The sequence below is a fragment of the Papilio polytes genome, unplaced genomic scaffold (assembly GCF_000836215.1).
Source record: "Papilio polytes unplaced genomic scaffold, Ppol_1.0 DF823823.1, whole genome shotgun sequence".
Taxonomy (NCBI): Eukaryota; Metazoa; Arthropoda; class Insecta; order Lepidoptera; family Papilionidae; genus Papilio; species Papilio polytes.
In genome coordinates, this window is record NW_013525381.1 from 672,703 (window position 1) to 694,790 (window position 22,088).

At 32.9% G+C, this 22,088-nt stretch overlaps 1 protein-coding gene across 1 annotated transcript in view; it reads left to right on the plus strand.

Moving 5' to 3' along the window:
- LOC106103326 (cyclic AMP response element-binding protein A-like) overlaps window positions 1–22,088 on the plus strand; it is a 76,276-nt gene that overhangs the window by 34,244 nt on the left and 19,944 nt on the right. The window contains exon 2 of the mRNA XM_013283063.1: window positions 11,790–11,798. Within this exon, the coding sequence (XP_013138517.1) occupies window positions 11,790–11,798 (9 nt within the window). The remainder of the gene's footprint in view (window positions 1–11,789; window positions 11,799–22,088) is intronic.

Below are 22,088 nucleotides of genomic sequence, written 5' to 3' on the forward strand. Positions count from 1 at the left end.
ATAAAGCAATAAATGCGGGCGTGACTCGTGTCGTTAGCCCTCATTATCATAACTTTATCGCACGAGCACTACACGCGTGGTACTGCGCGTTCGCGGAATCCGACCGACGCGGGCTTTTTACTGCTGTTGTTGATCTGTGCCACAGTTTCCCGCTTTTTTTTAACTGTCAACAAATACATCTTTTGACATAATTCTTTTTACCTGTATTCCTTAAAAAAAACAGAGATGTGCATATCTAAACTAATATTATAAAGAGTAAAAGATTTATATTTTTGTATTTATTGAAATAACTCAAAAACTACTGGGCCAATTTTAAAAATTCTTTCACCGTCAGAAAGGTAACTTATCTGTGAGTAACATAGGCTATATTTTTTTATTTCCACGCGGGCGAAATGGCGAGCAACAGTTAGTTACAAATACTTTAGCAGTCATTTTGAGTTATGCATCAAAATTATAATAATTCTAATCAACGTTCACAAAGACTTGTCTGTGTTGAATTAATATCGGCTATCATAAATAATCGTTCGATTTTGTATTGGCATATCTTTATTATTCGCGCAGGTGTTTTTCCATTAATTTCCCACGTGTCATGCTTGAATTTCCAAGTGTCCTGATTTGTGAATACTACAATCTGTGACGTCACATGGTTGGTAATGCGGGCATGCATGCAGGTCTCGTTAAATTATTTTACAATCAATTTTACAATATAATTTATTTCTGATCATACAAAACATTCTAAAATGTTATGTAAGATTATTCTATGAACATTGTTTACTTAGGAGGTCCCTTAGCATAGATTTAAAATAGTAAATACTCTAAAATGATTCCTGAGTACTCGTGACAGTGTACATGTATTAGTTATTACTTTTACTAATACGATCAATCGTAATGTTCATTTACCAAGAAATAGAAGTTACAGAACTAGCTGTTGCTCGCGACTACGTCCGCGTGAAATAAAAAAATAAATGAAAAATATAGCCTATATTATTAACAGATAGATTACCTTTCTAATGGTGAAAAAAATTTGGAAATCGGCCCAGTAGTTTTTACGTAAATGGAATACATACAAAATTCCAAAAATACAAATCTTTAGTATAGATAAATACATAAGGATCTAGTAGGTGTTAGTTAAATAAGATATTATGTATGCGTAAACATGTTTGTTATGTTAGAACCTTGAAAAATAACTTAGCCCAAGTTCAAGAAACGCGAGGTAGACAACCTTTTCGTGTGAAACCTGTTTGAGAAATGACTTTGATAACGTGATTACCATATTGTGATGTATACGTTTCCTCTATCCTTAATTTATTGTTAATCAACGATTTAACATTTAAATTGTGGTTAATTCATACTATACAAAGGCACACGATTTACGACAGTCTTTTTTTTTAATTTTCTGATTATCTTATCAAACCTTTTTGCTATAAAAACGTTTTTTAACTGTCAATTAAAGTTGTCAAGCTGCCAGTATTACGTTTTTGTAGATGTTTGATTGTTTTCTAAATGTTTTTTTTTATCGTCATCACTTAATTTTAATATTGGTACATAAATATTACGAAAATAATTTATGAAATTTATACATTTGTACATATATCACTAAAAAGTAATGTCAGTATGTAGTAAGCAATAATAAACATTCTATAAATAGCTATGTATTTTTATATAAAGCATTGTAATTACCGGAGCCATATTGTACAAAGATAATCGCGCAATTTTCCAACAGTTCCGGTGAGCGCAGATTAACTTTTCATTGCCCGTGTTGTATCCCACGCGGTTACAATGAAAGGAAAACTTTTATAGAAAATTGAAAAATTATTTACGGATTTTCTTTCAACGTAAAAAAGTAACGTCAACAAATCGGAACAATAATATGCTATACAATTTAGAATATACTGTTACTTGTAATTAAATAACAAACAATGATTTTTATTGCATCTCCGCTTTAAAAATCGTACTGTTTTCATATCTTGGCTTTAAATAATATTTTGTATTATTGATATTAAATTTTTCTTTTAAATATTTTTTCCATTGTTATACCGGTTGAGACTCGATACGAGCCCGGCCAACCACAGAGTAATAATATGAGCAGTGTGCCATTTGATATGCTGCTAAAAGCGTCCACACCTGCGAATGTGAAAGCGACATTTGTAGTCTTGCAAATCAATCTTATTCCTAGAATTAGTCACAGTGATAACTGACGTTATAAGTATACAGTTATGTTTGTATACTGCTTGTTTAAATATTCTCGATGATTTGAGGTGCATTTTTTCCCCAAGTTTATGCGTTCATTGTCAAAATAGACAGTGGACCATTGTTGTGTTTTATGCACCGTATATGTAAATAGCCTTTGTTACCTGTATATGTTTAGTAGTTAACTTTTATAAACTCATTTATATTAAGAACACTTCAGTAATAGTTTTTTTTATAACCGAATTAAAAAGAGGCGTCTATTTGCATGTTTTTTTCTTTTAATTAAATTACAATCTACACCGCCGGCAACTAACGGTCGTGAATATATAAAAACCATTTGATAAAAAAGGTACACAAAAACGCAATGTCGAATGTACGGTAACTCGCCCCGTCTAGTTCGGGTTTGTATCGCGGGGTCGACGAACCCCGAATTGCCCGCACTCCGTCTACTTGCCAATTTCAAATAAACACACGGAATTAACGCCTATTATCGCATTCGCGTTAAAGAAATTCAAATGTTATTCGTATTTTGACAATGGGTTACGCCGACTTGTATTTGTTTTTTTATTTAACGTAAACATTTAATGGCTGTCACTGGCCATCGAGAAATAACTGGCCAGTTGTGAAAGGTGAATGGAAAAGAAAGAAATCTTGATTAGCAACTTTTGTAACAAAAAAAAAAAACATATTTTACGGCACACATTCATTATAAACATAAATGTCTCTAAATAATAGTCTTGTTAAGTAAATTTTTTCCTAACTTAAAAGTAATATTGTACTGTGGATATCCGTAGTAGACAAACAACGCTGCCGGTGCTGGAAAGCGTAAACTCAGAGTATATTTGCAATTTTCTCGCGTTCCGTTCTCACGTTATATCATCCGTAATTCCATAATAAGATTATATTCTCTGTACTTATCTAATATACGATAGATTAGTATAATTTATCAGTTTTCTCTTTCTAACTGCCGCATTCAAGGACGTTTAGTGATTGTAAAAGGGTTTAGTGTAGATTTAGTAAATAACTACAAAACCGTTTATTAAAAATTAACTATTCTGAGTGCAGTAAGTCCTATATCTTATTTCGTATTGTTTTATTTAAATTCTTACTGTATTTCTTCACAATACGAGTGTCAATAAAAAAGAAATAAAGTGTTATGTCCCTTATCGAAATCAGGTTTGACAGACGTAATAATTGCCTACTGTTTTTTACTTTCTTATCACCGAAACGTGACAAGGGCAAACACAAAATACCTGAATGTAAGGCTTTTTTGCTTTTGTATTTAGTCATACACAATTACAAAATAAACTAAAAATCTTTTTAATATTGTCGTAAATTAATTTCATTGACGTGCAATATGAGCGTATGTAAAGTGAAAAATAATAGAAAAATAATATAAAATGCTACGCTTTATGTCATTCGGCCTGATGGCGGTTAAAATCGCAATTACGCGCGAAACAATTCGCGACGCGTCCGCGATAACGGAAATTCCCTTGCAGCGTACCTGTTACTAAGTTATAATTTATGATTAAATTATACTGCGATAACTGAATAGTACTAACAACCCCGACTTCGTACGGATAGCAGAGCATTTTTTTTCTGTCGTTAGCAACGTTTTATAACATCATGATTGTAATGTTCAAAGTTGTTCGTTTGAAAATGTTTTGTAAAATGTAATGTGTCTCCTATTTTTGCACATATTAACTATGTATTTTTTAAAAACCTTAAAATTTCCTATTAGTATTTTACGTTGCAACACTAAATTATGACAGGTGCATATGATTTTCTTGTCAATCATAGTATGGCAACTATCAATGATGAGAGATGGTGAACGTAGCACTAGATGGCGCGAGTGAGACCATTCCCACGATAGCCACTATCTTATCAGAGATCTACGCGCTCACGCGTGCTCTTATTCACGCCGCTGCTCTCAAACAAGTTGCATCTGCGTTTTGTTTGTATTGAAACTTGTTACACACCAATGATAAGAGTTACATGTCGGCAGAGATAGACAATTTTAATAAAAATAATACATTTCCGCCAAGAAGTACCGTAAAGTTGTTTCTATAGATTCTATTGATCTATTACAGTCATTTTAAAATTAAACTCTTCCATGTTTTCCGAGAATCGTAGCCGAGAATTCGGCACGCTATCTGCCACTCGATAATAAAACCATTAAACGTTAAGAGATCGGTGAAAATGACCGCGCTTTTCTAACGAATAAAAGATTCGTTCGCTTTAAACGTTTTTGTAAACTTTCGTTAACAGTATTTGTTTGGTATTTCTTATATAAAAAAAACAGTCTTTTGATTGCATTTGTACCATTTTTTGTAGAATGCTTCATTTCTAACAGCTAAATAATTAGCCCATACCAGATTTTTTATTCCTTGCCTTTGTTATTGAAGCCTGCATATAGTGTGGCATAAAAATGTTAAAGTTCACACTTTATTTTGTTTAACATCAACATTTCGCGACAGCCTGTATACTCTCGTTTAACCAACATCCAAAAAGAAGTTATTCATTTCTTCTATGGTACATATTTTTTATTCTTCTACTTCAAGCTGAGCTACGAACATCATTCACTTACTTGCTTGTGAGTGTTAAGTCTTGCGATAATATTATTTCCGTCGGCGAGGAGTTTGTTGCGATTTGCCGCGAGTACAATGCTTGTTTCCGTTCAGTTAACAATGCAGTGTAATTAAAAGTATGGGAAGCAATGCGTGGCTAGTCGATCACGAAACGTACTAACACGCGACTCATTGTCACTCCTGCCTTTATTGACAATAATTATATTTATTTAACTATGCGATAATATACAATGAGACCTATTATTAGGTCACGCTAGTCTATAAATAGTTTTATCTCTGTGCTGTTTTATTACATTTTATGCTTTACGTAACAGGAGATTCAATAATGTAATAACTATTTTATGTCAATTAAAAAATATACAAACGAGAAGACACATATCACCTCTGTAGTAAAGATTAACAGATAACTTAAACACTATCATGATTACAAATAAACGCGGTATAAACTTCGGAATAAACTAAGTGTAAGTTTTATTCCTAAGTTTAACTTTATATCGCTTTTATTTGTAAGGTTGTAACCTATACAGCCTTAGTACCTACTAAGCCCCACGTTTTATAACGCATCAGTTAATGTAAAAGGCTGGTCGGAACCTTTAATAATATTACTATGATCGAAATTAACGACACATAATTGATTGACTCTCGTAAGTAAATGACATTTATTTACAAACCAGGAACTGAATATTACAGTTATAATACCTGCGGTGTCTGAAGTTTTTATAAAAAACGATAATTTCTTTTTATTCCGTAATATTTCACCGAATAGCGTCGGAATACCAATGAATTGCAACATTTAGAAATGTCAAAAGTTGCAATTCACATCGGCTCTGCTGCCAGTTTGCTAGTGGCACATAAACTCGTCTCCCTTGGCGAGAATCTTGACGTACGGCACGCGAGGAGATTTAAACGCTCGTTTGTTACATTTCTTAACGGTACACTTTCTAAATGATGCAACAGATATTGCTTTGACAAATCGACCATTACAAGTAATAAATTAAAATTAAAACATCATCTCTTGTCAGAATTACAGATAAATTCCGATGAGTAAATAAGTTGGGGACAAAATTGAAATCTAAGATCACTCAATATTTGGATATGATTTTTACAATTCTTTTTGAGTTTATTTAGCTCATTAACCCACTGAGGTTTTCGTCCATATATTTAGATACTTACTTATTTATATATTGGCCTGACATACCTATACTTCTATACTCTAATAATAAAGCGTAAACGCACACTTCTTTGTTGCCTAAGATGTCAGAAATTACAGCATATTTTTGAATAATCCTTTTTTTAATAACAGGCCCTACACTAACGTCACGCTTTAGGCTATATATTTTCACGCCATTAAACTTACAGGGTAAATATTTTGGATAAAAACCCTAATGTGGGAAAGAGACCATAAGTTGCTGCCAACATCAAGGAAGCAAGGTTGCCATGGTTTGTCATCGTGTCATGTAATTTTGACATTTGCAATTGATAATTTTACACAGGTGAACGATATAATAAATTTTTTCATAATTTTACGCGGATAAAGTCGCACGGGAACAGCTAGTATTTATATATTTTGATTATATTGTCAATGACAACATAGTTGAATGCATAGCTCTGCAGATAACATTTATTGGACAACAATCGATTGTTTAGCAGCGTGAAATGCAGCTTTGAGAGCGGCGGTCGTTTGCGAAATGCCAATCAAGGTTTTATATGACGTAAATGCATGCAGCGCACGTGTTCCGGATTTATTAAGTTCGTGCAGTACTTATGCCAACTATTATAATTCAGAGAGAATATTGTTAAGCACAACCAGCCTGTTGTTTATTACGATAAATTTACTATTTAATATTGGAGAAATGTATGTTAACAAAATGCTTTGCAAGCAACGCTTTTGGTGACTAAATTTATCAGACAATGCTATGACAGAGGGTAACTATTGCAGTTTTTGTAACACATATTTTAATCTTTTGTAACTAAATCTGTATTTTTAAAATCTTCTTCTTCTATCTTTGCCTTTTCCCAGTTATTTGGTGTCGGCCTTCCTTGTCCTAGTTCCATGTTTGGACAAGGATTAAAGAATTGGCTATTGGTTTGTATTTTAAACATAAATTGATTTATTTTGAATGTCGTTTTGTACAGACCTCGTCATTCACACGGCAATGGGCTGCACTTGCAGACCTTAAGTGTCTGTCTCATATTAGGTAAAGTTGATCTTAATATCGAGCTGTGAGAAGACATCAGAAACCTGTACACGTTCACATTTATACCAATTTCGGATAAACAATCTCCCTCTACGGTGCTTTTACCTTCACGCAATTAATATGTAGGTACTGATATTTTTGTTTGTTTTTAAAATATTCACTTTTGCACTGAGATTTACTCGTCAATTCTAATTTAAATAAATAATTATGGTACACCAATTGACAATTCCAAGAGAATAAAGCAAATATAATAGTTTATAACATTCAAAAGATCTTGACTTGATTCTCTGTTGGAAGTATCTATTAGAAAAAAACGCCCATTTAACCACATTTAATCATCAATGAAAACTTAGCAGTGGCCGTGTCTGATTACATCATTGGACTTTGCTTTTTTTTCTATCGAGTTGACTTTCGCAATCCAGTCAATATAAATTGACAGTTGTTCGTACGGAAAGGAAAGGTTATTTACGAAATAATATTTATCATATTAACGCCCTTGATGGTTCCTATCAAAGTCAATTACAGAACTTGTTTTTTTTTCTTATGATTCCATGAGTAAAAACGTGCAGTGCCAATTAAGATTGTTATTGCATTTAATCGCAAATTAAATATAAACTTTAGAAAATTACCCACACGGGAAAATCCATAGACGTAGTACTTTGTCTCTTTTTTTTATAATATAAGATGACAAACGAGCAACCGGCCACCTGAATCCACCGATATGGAAAGCGACCGCCTGTCCATACACATCCGCAATTGCAGTTGCTTTGCCTACCCTTATCCGACAGAAGACGCGACGCACATAAAGAGAACACTTCCCCTTCCTATGCATATCCTCCACCGTCAAATCCACTTCCCCTTCCAATACTCTCCTTATAAGAAAAGGGAGGTAAAGAGAAAGGGACTTAAATTAGGCCACTTCACGTCTGTCTTGTGTATGGTCGTGATATTACACCGGGCGTCTTGGCCCATTCTTGTTAAGAAGTTAAAGCGGGCACTACCACTGTAAATGTCTGTGACATTGTTTTAATAATCTGTAATCATAAAAAAAACTTGTTACGGAAATTTCGATAAATCTAAATTTATTAACTACTCGTTTTATGATAAATAAGATCGTCCCATATTTAGTACATTATATCGTTTAATAACGTTATTTATGTTGTCTGCTCTATCCCGTAAGATTAAAAATCGTTAAAGTGTTTTGATTATGAGACTTTAGATTTAGGTCAAATAAATTTCCCTATTCAACAAGATCCAAATCTTGCTACGTAAAAACTCGGTCAGTTTAAAAATTAGGTCTTAGATTATTATAAACGATTTAAGATCTATGATGATAGAATTTCGTGATAGCAAAAAAAAATTTTTGCATACATATGCAGCTGTATTAAAAAGCACGCATCTCCTCTAATAAGATGCACCAGTTTGTCAACTGAATTGCGTAATTTCCGTCTGATTTATTATAGTTCGCTGACATAGAAACAGCTTGGTGTTGCAAGCCTCTAAACTGGGTTAAAAAAATGCAATCGTTCACTGAATAATCATTTTTTGCCAATTTTCACGTTCCGACTGACTGATGTGTTATGAAAATGCATTTAAAATGTTAAATGATGAATATTTTACAAATTCTATTTCGCATAGAGTGAAATTTCAGTGAAATGGATAGGAAATAAACGTCCTTAGCTATATTTACTAATTAAAAAACGATGCATAGATTCCGATGAACTATAATTTTGAGTATTAATTTTTTTAATTCTACTTCGTCGGTTTCAAATACTAATGACTTAACAACTTAATTAAACCCATCTTATCTTAATATCAAAGTTGAGTTCCCGACAAACTAGTGACCACTTACGAAAAAGTAACATTAAAATAAGAATCTGAACATGTTACTGACATTTGGCTGTTATTTTACATCTTTAGTTAAAATATAAAGTGACGGTATTTGTAGTTTTACGGTAACACATATTGCAGTGTATTGCAATGTGTGGAGAGAGTATAGCGAAGTATGTCGCCGGTGGTGCGGGCTGGTACGAAGGCCAACTGGCTGCGCCCAGCCGGGGTTGACTATACAGCGGGTTAGAATTATCACAATATATCTTAAGATTTTTGATAGAAAAAAAACTAAGATACATACAAAGATTGCCGTGGGTTTCCATTGCCGAAAATTGTTTCCGAATTGATTTAAAGTTAATAATTGAATAATACTACTCATTTCATTCGTCACAGTAGAAGGACTTTTAATGAACGCGACGTTATTTTTTTGTTAATTATTGTAACCAGTTATTATTTATTAATATTTTTTACGTCATAAAATCCTTGATAACATATTGCACTATTTATAAATTATTATATATATCAGGAAAAAATACATAGTATTGATTCAATGGCCATATTTTAAGTTAATTTTCCTTAAATAATTTTTATCCATTGTTAAGTTTGGCATATGTCCAGCAATGGGAAGACAGAAGTTGATGTCAGTGATTCTATTTACTTGATACAGAATTTAATTCTCAGTTAATCAGTCAGTTTAGATTCATTACTTAAACGTTACTATACGTTCGATTGTCAATTATTATGGTAAAAATGTAGAAAGCCTTACGTAGAAATGTCACTGCATACGTCGGCTGACACCGATAACAAAGCAATAATAATTGTACAATATAGACATAATAGCTACAATAAGGGAGGTTTACTATTTTTAAGGAATTATTTTGTTACTTTTTAGCGTATTGTTTTTTTGAGAATGTTTCGTTTTTAGTGTATTTTGTTTGGAAGTCGGTTTTGTTTTTTATTATTTTCCTTGTATTTAACGAAAATAATTAACAAATGTGCAGTTAATTTTGGTTATTATCGTACTTACAGTTTCTATTAATAAGTAGAGTACGTATGGAGTATACCAATAGCAATGAAGAGGGAAAAATAGCGTGGTAAACATTACTGCAGTCGTGAACATACAAGATAGACGGATAGAGACAAAGATAAAGCCTAAAATGAAGTAAATGACATCTTGCATGATAAAACGACAGATTTGAAAGTCGAAAAGTAACTGGGAGAGGTGTTTGTAATGAAAGTATAGGGTAATTAAGCTGATATCCTGTTTTAAGACAGTTGGTTAGCGTCTCTAACAGATGCACGCAGTTTTTAGACGGTTGATTGCATTTGCACGCTATACTCTTATACTCACAGTCGTATACTAAAGGGGTAGACCAAGAAGTATTATAGGTATCCATAGCTATCCAATAATATCCTTCATATTGTAAAGCCACCCATGAGTTTAAAACGACAATATACAGAGTCTCAGTATCAAAACATAGCTCAAATGATTTTATTCTAAAAAAAGTCTAATTTAAATTTTTGAGTAAAATACTTTGATTGGGATAACATAATTAACTTAGGTAACTTATAGAAGGTTTAACAATCTTGTAAGAACTTTATAAGTAAGGTCGACAGCATTCTGGTTCTTTAAATGTCAGATACAAGTGGTAGGAGCAATTTGTCCGGACCCCCGCCCCTGCTTGCGCAATGATAGCGTCGGCAACCAAGTCTATTTTTAGGTTAAGTAAGAGTCGCGTCCTTTCATACGGATGTTAAGGCAAGTCAATCATATAAGATTAAAGAATTTGTATCTGCTGAAAAAAGGTTTTAAATGTTCAAAGTCGTTCAATTCACTAGTGAGTATATTTTTTTAATTAAGATGGAATCGAATGATCACATGTTATCACAGATTAAATAAAATCAACGCATAGTTATTGCGGTTACGTTTTTTTTTAAATTCACACGTGCGCTTGTAACTGATAAGAGATGTTTACAAAAGATTTGCATTAATTTGATAAAATAATTACAGACTTAATAATAGCATATCGATTAAATCCGCGCACGTATCCGATGATGGTTATATAACGACAGTATCATTTTTGATTGATGTTTGTTCTAGAAAAAAAAAAGATATAAAAAACAAAACATTTTTGGAACTTGCAACTCTAAAATAATTAATACAATAATTTTAAAATAACGATCATATCTAATTTTGTTGAATACATTACTTCAAAATACACCTTTTTAAAAAGCAGTTTTATCTTTTAAATAAACTAACGGACATCCATTATATGAAACGCTTTGGAATTCTGCCAACAATGTACTGTTATTTATTGTCTGTAAATCAATCAAGTACCAGGCGATCAGAGGGCTTGTGAAAGTGAGAATCTATTGTCCTTCACAATGGCACCGTGATAAAAGATCAGTGAAAGTTGCCTCATAAAGAACAGATTCGCAGCAACTGCTGGTGTCTTGGTACAACATTCTTAGCATTCCTTTATCATAACATTCTAGGGATATCGTCTATCTATTGGATACTAGATTACGATAAGCGTCGCAGGAAATTTTCTATCATTTATTAGTTTTTTATCTTTGGTAAAAACTAATAGCATCTTTTTGTGTAATTTCTTTTCCTTTATAAAGATTATCAGTAAAAAGTACTTTAGATTTTTCACACGAGCTACCTATTGTGGTTGTTTACCTTAAGGGCCCGTCCCACCAAATTTTAAATTGTCTGATAACAATCGAACGTATAAAATATGTGATGAAAATTGCGGCTTTTGTTCTCTTATTTGACAGTGACGTCACTTTTAAGCTATCTGAGCCTATCAGATAGTGGTGGGACAGGCCCTAACATCTTTCCCTCAATTTTTTCGAAGTTTACTTTCATTTCGATAGTTGTGTAATTATGAAATGTTAAATACAACCAATAAATGTACATCTTTTCAATCAATGAAATAAATGCGGTCAATATTAATGAGTCATTTTGTTTTTGCAGGTAAGTCCAGTGAGTCAGAATCCTTTGAATTCTAATCAGTATCGTAGTAGATCTCCGTAAGTAAATTTTTGTTTATATCAAACTAACAATTTAAAATATTAATTCTGATCATTTGGTATAAACCACACAGAAGACGTAAAGGCGATGTAATACCGCGTTTCGTCTAATGAGTGTGCCGAAGACCTAATTTTAATCTCTTTCCCTAGACTTTTCTTATATGACATGGGAATCTCTTTCTGTGCGATCGCCTTTACAAAAAAGGTAGGCATGCTTTTGCAATTGCGAATATCTATAGACAGCAGTCGTTACTTTATATCTGCGAATTCAGGTATTCGTTTGATCGTTAGTCACCTTATTGAAAAAAAGTTACACATAATTTCAATAGTATGTTATATTTGTAAATAACAAACTGTCAACATTGTTAAACGTCTTCATTTATTTTTAATGATTGCAAATGAATATGTTCCATTGTTAACAATAATAAAACATCTTTTTTTTAAACTGGTGCCTTCAAAGTGGCGTGGGGTCAAACAATATAGCTGACAGTTAGTCTATGTTAAAACATCCATTGTACTCTTACTCAAGATAGGGTTGTCCAAAATTAGATTGTAGTTGATTTACTTTTAACTACCGCGATTAATATAACTCCAATGCTTTTTAGTTCTCCTAATGTGAAATTCAAAAAAATATTTAATTTTTTAGTAATATTTACAATGCATTGAGTATTTTTTTTTTCATTTTAAATGCCACTTAGTTAAAACAATATTGCAATATATTAATGTACGTCGTATGTGTTTTAAATTTGTAATTTTCTACAACCCTGCGTAATAAAGAGTTGAAAAGTCACGTGTGCGGTGTATAGATGCGCGGGACACGGGACCTCGGCTGACGTCCCGTTGTGTCAGAAAGAGATAGCATTATGGGAAGTTTCAATTTAAGCAATAAGCTAGATTGTCTGCGTAATCTTGACCTTACTAGCAAACAGTTAATCTAACTGTGGGTTTCCACTGCAGATATACTTTTTTATTTATTGACTTAGGTGTTGAACCACAGAGCTACAGGATCTTTATGATTAAATGTAAAATTCGAATTAACCAGTTTTAGTCATAATTATATAATCGTATTTCCCAAGCATACATATTAATCTTAACTTATGAAGGTTGCCTTATAATTTCAGATTTATTAAAATTAAATAAAAATTTAAGTCGTATAAGACTTCATGTTAACCTTATTTTACTTTACAGATTAATATAAATATTCGTATAGTGTTGTTCGCTTTTAATCGTTAATTATTCGCTGTTAATTGTGACAACAATAATGAGGTCCGATTGTAATCAGTACGAGCGGACGGAATGTTAACGGCGACGTAATCGTTATGGAATCACTAAGAACTCGGTTAACCATGAGTATCATCAGTTAAAGACTTTCCTATGCATTGTATGATCATTTAGTAATAATATTTCAGTAACGTATTAGATTATAGTGAAGTGCTTAGATTTTTTTATAACACACGATGTTTGAGTGCAACTTTTAATTTAAAAACTATTTGAAAAATTCAATTTAAATCGTTATCTATTACTATACTCGTATATATCACATGTATGAAACAAATGAATTGAGTAGAAGAATGAAGAAAATAGAAAAAAACAAATTATTTCACAATCACTAAATTTGTGGCAACCCTAGTCATTTATGATTATTCCAATTAAAAAGCACTTAAAGAATAATAATAAGGCTTCTGTTATACGAGTGCGTTTGGAAAATCGTACATTTTGAACATATTAGGCGTGCCGGTATGCACGACTCGCTTCTCACGGCCCGAACGCAGCACGTACACACGGACAGAGAATGTGAAAATATTCCGATACATGGCTAATATCAACACCAATCAAGGAAATCACAGTCTAAAATTAATGAACATAAAGTTGCTTATTGAGTTGCAGTGTCTCAGCAACGCCTTACATGCCACAATCGGATTACAAGTAAAGCAGGCTTTGTTTCCGTTGCATAAGACAGGCTTTTACAGCAACGGTCAAGCAACGCGGGTTTTTATATGAAATACCGGGAAAACTAGAGCACGGCTAACCTGTTGTGCCCGCGGCAAATGTAGACCCAAATTAAATAGACCCAAGAAAGTGGCTTGATTATCAACAGATCGTGTTAATTTGTTTGTGTTAAAACATAAAGACATTATTAAGGCGGTACTAAATTACTGCATATTAATACCGTCTTTCATGCCTCTTTCAAAGTACTATCTGTGAATTTAAAAATTAAACAAAGACGTTGAATGAGAAAAATTACTAGAAAGTTTTCTCGAATAAAGAGCAAGAGCTTGTTAAAATGTCTACGCCGGCTCCATTTTTAAAAAGCCCTTTATATTTACGCTCTGTATTCAGTATTTAAGCAATTTATGATGTTGATAGAATAAGGCTTGTATATAAAATTAGATGGTACTGATAATGACGATTTGACTAACGCAATAGCTGTTTTTATCGTAATAGTAAATATATAATATACCGTTAACAATTGGCGCAATGTCAGCGGAACTGGGCCACTGAGTACAAACATGTGTTTTATATAACAGTGTTGCCACTTTCCAATTACACATCTCCCTAATAATATTTTACTACTTCCACTATAAATAAATAAAAAAATATAGCCTTTCATGACACGACTCTTGTAAATGTTTGATAATGTTTATTCTATTTCTTTATGAAAATTACGTTTCATCTTAGCTTGTAGATGTAGATTTATGGCCATTTTTGTTACATAATACTCTTGCCTGTTTGATGTTCTCCTCAAACCTGTAAATGTATAAAAATGCACACAGTTGTTTGTAACTGGTAACACCCGTGTTATCTACGCGGGTAACCGTAGCAACGGCAATTGAGCAATTACATTCCTTGCGACACACGAGTTCATTTCACTCAGATACTTTTATCTTGGGGCGCGGCAGTGTCCCCGACTAAGCAGGCATGAACTGATATTCATTTAGGTTTATCCTGTATTTTCGGACAAATTATGATACAACCATCAATCATTAGTGAAAATCCACTGTAATATGCAATTCATTTAAGTAATTTTCAATATCTTCATGACTCCTAATTAAATTTGTAAGTCAATATAAAATATGGCAATACTTTTGGCGTTGAGTGTATCTAGCGGTCACTACCGGGAAATAAGCCGCATGCTTTTATCCCAATACTAGTACGATTTCGTTTACATCTTCTGATAGCGGTAATCCGCGGCAACTGTCGCTTGTCAACAACATTATCTGACGGTACCGCGCCTACTTTCCGACTTGTTTCTATTATGTAATGTGTTTATCACGTCAATTACTTATTGGTTTATATTGTAGATAACAATATTATAAGTATGTTTAATATAACAAATAACTACACTTTGTTGAAGATTGTTACATGCGTAAGTTACAACTAGTTTCAACAGACATGTTAAAATGCTTCTCTAAGTAAAAAAACCTGTGTCTGAAACTTAAGGAAAAATAAATTTTCCTTTAGTTATAATATAAGATTTTCCTGAACTTATTACACATGAATAATTTATACTTAAAAAAATTCGTCGTAACACTGTAATAAACAAAAGAGACACACGTCGTAAAATTATTTGTAAACGATTAATTGTAAGAAAAAGTCGTAAGCGTTTCGAATTTAAATCGATTTATATTCAATGAATCGAGTTGCGTCCCTACAATACGATTTATTTACGTATTCGCACGTGACTGGGCTGGAATGGAGAATGGCGCTACGTACAATGTTGATTTGACGCACGCTTTGAGGCATTCCGATTGTCAGCTGGAATCCCGTTAGCATTATCATAATGCTACTTGAAATCGATAAACTGTCTAATCGAAGATTGCATTTGAAAAACCCTACACTAAATGACTTATACATGTCGGCTACATACTTATGTAACTCAAAATATGTTCTAAATTGAACGGGTAGTTGGAGATTCGACTAATTTGACACTTAAATAACATTTGAACATCAAAAATAACCTTTCTGTCACTATTACGCCGCCATGTTTATGCAACGTTCAGAAATCAGTACACGCAACTGTCACGCTTTCATGTCGATCACGGTTTTAAAACGCATTCATGAACTCTAGTTTCTGAACAGGTTGTCTCTCGGTCCAACGAGCAGGCGATAATGTCCGACAAAATTATCTAATCCGATAGCCGTAAGTGAAAATAAATTACGATAGTTTAACATCCCTTGTTTGAGAATGTATTTGGTTCTTTATCGGATTATTGTGTCATCAAATCGCAATAACAGTATCTCACCGGTCTAAAATTTGTCGGACTATACCCGACTACTGACTGGTCCAAACTACACCATTAACTTCCACGGTAGCAACCTGTTGCGTTTATATTGCTCTTGTAATTTCATTATAACATTCCGATACGATGGAGACAGTTAAAGCGAGCACAAAACGACTGCTTCCTTGAATAATTTAAATGCAAGAATAACTAAAATTCTGATAAAAATTTACTAAAATTTTTCCATAAAATAAAATTACGTTGAACTTTCTTTTTTAATTATATATAGTTTCTAGTTGTATGTTTGTCTTTTCTTTTATCTTCACTAAATTCACTAGAAGTAACTACTAGTTCGAACTCTAACTCTTGTTTGTAGTAGTATAATTATACTTAGGAAAAAAAATGTGCATTAAAAAAAAAGGAACTCACTAGTGTTATAAGTTACAACAAAAAAAAAGAAAAGAAAAACAAACTTTGCAAAAACGAGTACGGACCAAGAGTCGGTAGAAGTTGATATAAAAAAACTCCTAGTTCTAGTAGTATCGTAGTGATTTGACTGATGTGCTTTTTAGTGTTAACATTAATCATAGCCTCAAGTATATGCTAATTGTTATAAAATTTTGAGTCGAGTTTCCGTTGATAAATCTCGCTTCCTTCCTACGCGTATCACAAACGATAGCGTCGCTCTGACATAATTCTATATTCAGTTAGTTGATATTAAAAAAGTTACATTGTCACATATACTAATCTATTAAATTGTAAATTTTCTATTTGACATATTTCGAGCAAGCTCTCTGTTACCTTAATACTATTAGACAACTTATTTAATTGATACTGTCGCTTTTAACTCAGATTGCTCTGAGTCTCTCTACTTCTCGTCAAGACTTAGGATGCGCGCCAATCTATCCATACTTCTAGTGACATTGACAGCTGTCAGCTAGGGACGTGCCGTTTATGTCGATAATCTAGAGTTGCGCCAATTCTATAGCACGGTACTAATTTTATTCCTAACAATACTTACCGTATATACGACTAATTAAACTGAATTTTAAATGTATTTTAACTAGCGATCCTTCCTACCTTCGCCTGATTGACAAGGAATATTTGTCTAATTTCATACACTTCCGGTTGATGTAAAACGTTACCAATGTTAGTAATAAAGTATCTAATGAAAGAATTTTTTTTAATTGGTTCGATTATACGGACACCTTAATGCAAATAAACAAGTAGATATCATATGTGTAACTTTCCTTAGTGTATCCATGACGTCAAATAGCAGTATGAGGAATAATCCGACATTGCGTGGTTGTATATGGATGTAACTTACTACGTGCATTCACTACTGCCCATTGTTGAAGGCGTGGGAAGTTATCGTATCAACCCACGCTATTAAATGTAGCAGGTTAATGTCGCCTCTATTATTTCACTATAGTCTAAGCCATTCGAATATAAAAGCTTTCGGAGAATTCATATTTAATAATACAGGTTGATTATTTTTTGAGGATGTTTACGGACCTTTACTGCATTTATTTTAATATAAAAAGGAATTTCTCGTTTATTTATTACTAACCATTACTTTACCATCTTCGGTATTTGTATTTCTAAAAATAAATGTGTAAATCTTAAATTTATTAAGAGTTTTGTGAGCTAACATTTTTTCTGAAGTCTGTCTGTCTCCTAAGTAAAGGAATTAGGTTGAGTAAGGCAAATCAGGTCTATTGGTCGTAGTATGTGGGTTATCTGAGGGCGCAGGCGTCGGCAGGGGCGCGGAAAATTGAGAAAATTGGAGTCCCGGAGCGCGTGAGCTGACGACGGGGGGGCGTTGTGACGACAGCGGCGCCCGTGACGTCACGCAGACGTGCCCCCGCCCACCGCTGACTGCTGGGACACTCGCGCGGAGAACTGTCTAGTTACAAAATAAGCCTCCATTTATTTTCACATAGAAAAGATAACTTGTTTGTCTTAAACGTGGTACACTTGTTGCATCCTAAGTGTGTACAGTAATTTAACCATAACTAAGAATATTAACAACAGAATGACTACGTAACGTGATTTGACAAAGCACCTAAATTGCTCTTATCACTCGGCATAGTACTTAAAATGTTATACTGAAAAACAGATAAAATTAATTTTTTCATTGAGTAAAATTAAACATTCGGCAATTCAGATTGGCAATTTCATAAACTCAATGTCTTTCCCAAATTACTAATACTATTTGAAAATGCTATAGACTCAGTATCGTACACTTTTTCTCTTCATCAATTTTCCACACGACTGTATCTCCATAAGTGACATTTAAAAAATAATTTCATGCTACGAGTGTAGCGAGTATCGGCGAGAGGGCGCGTGGGTGACGGCGCCGAGACACTTGTGTAGAGCACAGCCTGCCGGAAAATTAAATGTGGCGGGAAAACTACACCGCCCACCCAGTTTCCAACACCGCTGTTCCTTAAACCTTATTAAGATTATTGTGCCGTTACGCATAAATAAACTATTACTGGAAGTAAATTGAAACGCGGTTATTTTTAGAATATGAAAAAGCTTTTTTTAAATTAGATTTTATATTTTCTTGATTTTAAAAATAGACACGTATTAAGTCTATTTATGTTAAGTAATTTATATTCCGATAAGCTTTGACTTTTATAAAAGTTTTGGTACTTTTTAAGGATTGTTCAACTTCGACTTAGTTATGACTTGTTTATTATAAAATTGATAAAAGCTGGTAAAACAATACCTCGTTAGATTTGAAAAGCTTCGTTTCTTGGTTAATATTATTTTTAATTTTACCCTAAAATGAAAATTGTATTTAAGCATATTATATGGACATTAATAATTTCCATACATTAAATAATTCGTATTGTTATTTTATTTAGGTTGTGTAAAAATCAAGGTTGAAATTTATCAAAAGGATTTGAGATACAGAATTATCCGTATATGATATGGTGAAATTTATGACATATATGTATGACGTACTAAACCTTCAAATAAAATGTAATCAACAAATATATTAATGATTTATAGCAATGGAATCAATTAGTTCCTACAACAAAACTGCATTAAAAACTGATTGTATTCTACAAAACATTATCTTCATATATTGCAGTAATCGGATTTTTTAAATAGAACACAAACTTATTAGATATAATGCGTATTATCACTGTACATGTATTCATTTTTATCATTATTTAGCGTTAGCAAATCAATGTTTAAATACTGAGATAAATCTGGAGAAGTACTGCCAAAATCGTCTTGTGGGAACTATATGAATTTATAACTGAGGTTAAATTTTTAGTGAGGAAAAAATTTCGAGTGTCCGCTCTATAACTGATTTGAATCTCTTCGCCATGGCAACTAAAAATCGATACACCAGTCTCGATACTGTCCTGTCTGATAAGATGTAAATAGGCGAGTGAGAGGCGTGGAAGAATGACGTCATTGACACTATAAAATTCGTCTAGACTGCGATGACGTGATTACTCCCAAAAGGCTACAGATGTCACGGTAATGGGACACGGGCTACCACATCCGTATCCTTAAATATCTGATACGGTATATCGGATGCTACTTACACGTAAGATTTTTTTCCTACTGCAATTTGTGAGAATTAAGAATCGAGTCTAGGACGTACTATTTTATTTATAGAACTATCTCTATATATCTTATGCATTGATTTATTTTTTATTTATAAAAGCGTTAATCAAGACAACACAGTTCTGCAGATCAATTCTAAATCTGTCAAATTAATTGTTCAGTGGAATAATAAAGTTTTCATTTTACGTATTAATAAAATCATGTTAAACGATATTGTAAATTATAATTACACTATTAATTAATCATTTTTTTTTATTTTTAGCCATATCTAATTAATCATTTCCGATAATAACCGATAAAATGTATTAAAAAGTATACCAGACAAACATGACACAAAATTGTCATTTTCTATTAAATACAAGGCGTCAAAGAGTCCCAGCGATATGTTAATTTTCTAGTATGTTTGTTGCCACCCAAGCTTACAGGAAGGAGGCTTCGTATAAACAAGTAATTATCCGAGCATACCGTACTACAATAATCCGTAGTGACGCGAGGAAAATGGGCCGGAACTGAATTTCTGATGGCTTTTCTCATCGAATATAATCTACGTACATAATCAACGACGAAAACGCTTCTAAATATTCACTACAAAGAGACAAAACGTACAAAACTTGAGAAATTGGGGAGAGATAAGCACTTATACACATTTTTTTTATTTCGAATACGTTCATATCATTTTCATATGGATTAATAAATTTGTAATCTCTTTTTTTATTGACTTTGTTACATTTTTTCTTTAATATCACTATTCTAGTCATTGCTTAGTTAATGCTTTGCTAAAGTAGTGGTAGTAATAGAGATTTAGTACTAGAGTGCTAGTGGTAGAGTTTATTTACAATCACTATTTAATTGTTTCATAAAACTAAGATCTTTTATATTACATAGACAAACGGACGGAATTCATCAACAATTGGTTTCAAGGACCACCTTCCATTTTCTTCCAAGAAAGCAGAAATGATAGTCAACAGTCGGAACCTATAGTAACATTAGCAATGCAACATTTTGTGCGCGACAGTACCTCGTTTAGTTATGTCTTGTTCTACGAAGTCGTCAATTTTCATGTTTGATTTGTTAAGGTGCAACCTCGTTTTGCAAACGTCCATGTAACTCGGCCGGGGAACTGAATCACGAACTGCGCTTCTAAGAATTGTTCAAGCAACAGTTTGACTGTTGTTAGTGCGACCAACATTTCTATTTCGTCTAGGATTTTTCCTCCTAAACTCATTAACATAACCTTAATAAAAACTTTATTTTTACGTTTTATTACTGTACCATTTCTAACTATTGAAGGTAACTATAAATTCTGTATTTGAGCTTTAAAAATAAAATTCTTAATTCTTATTGCCGCGCATTTGTGGTGAAATTCCAACGCGAAAATTATTGCTATCTCAGTTTTTTTAAGGAGAGTTAGAGGGATGTTATGTTTCTGTACCATTGTTTTAGTCGTAGCAACAATTTTAAACAAAGTCGCGTACCTCATTGTCCGCATCTCGTATTAATGGATACCGCATCCATTATTCGGCGACCCATTTTTCAATGAGCCGTCCCACATACTGATGCAACAGATGCTTGTCTCAGATGACCCTGCCTCATGTTTTAAAACATAATTCGCGTAACTAGCCGCTGACAGGTTTATACCATCAACACGATGTTTTGATGCTCATAATAGATTCATGGGACTTGACTTGTTTCAAAATGTTTGTTCACATCATAAGTTTAAAGTAGACCTTCATGTCACTTGATTACATATTGTTTTTTGTAAAACATACAGTAAAGAGACAAAATGTGAATTCTAAAATAATTAATCTTAAATCCAGGGGCGTCGTTTATAACTTTGGTGTTCCCGCCGCTCGTTTTAAAAATAAATAAAAACTAAGTCCATAAAACGAATTAGTTCAGTTTTGTTTTACTTCGGGATTGTAATGCATGTGGGGTAGGTACAGCTTGTACAGAAAACTACACAATTTAATATTTTATGTTCTTTAATTATAATCTCGCTAACGCAAACGAAGGTTAAAGTATACGTATTTATCTCCCGTAGAGAGTTGTGTGACTTGCAAATTGAGTTTTGAATTTTAAACAAATACCTTGCCTTGATAATAGCATATTACATAGTAATCGTTACTTATGAGAATCGTTTCGATTTTATTACTCTGGATACATATTTAATGTAAATTATGATAAATTGTGCAGCGACCATTGTTGACGCAGTTTACACTTGTAACTTACGATTTCAAAATGAATACTGGTTCTAGCATAAGGTCACTTTATTTATTTACAATATATTTTATCTTCTTTCATCAAACACTTGATTTTGGACGCGACTTCGTTCGCCTGCAATTAAGAAACAACATGGTAAAAATAAAGCATATACTCGTATTACTCACTGATAACGTAGCTTTTTAATGGTGTAAGAATTTTTGAAATCATTC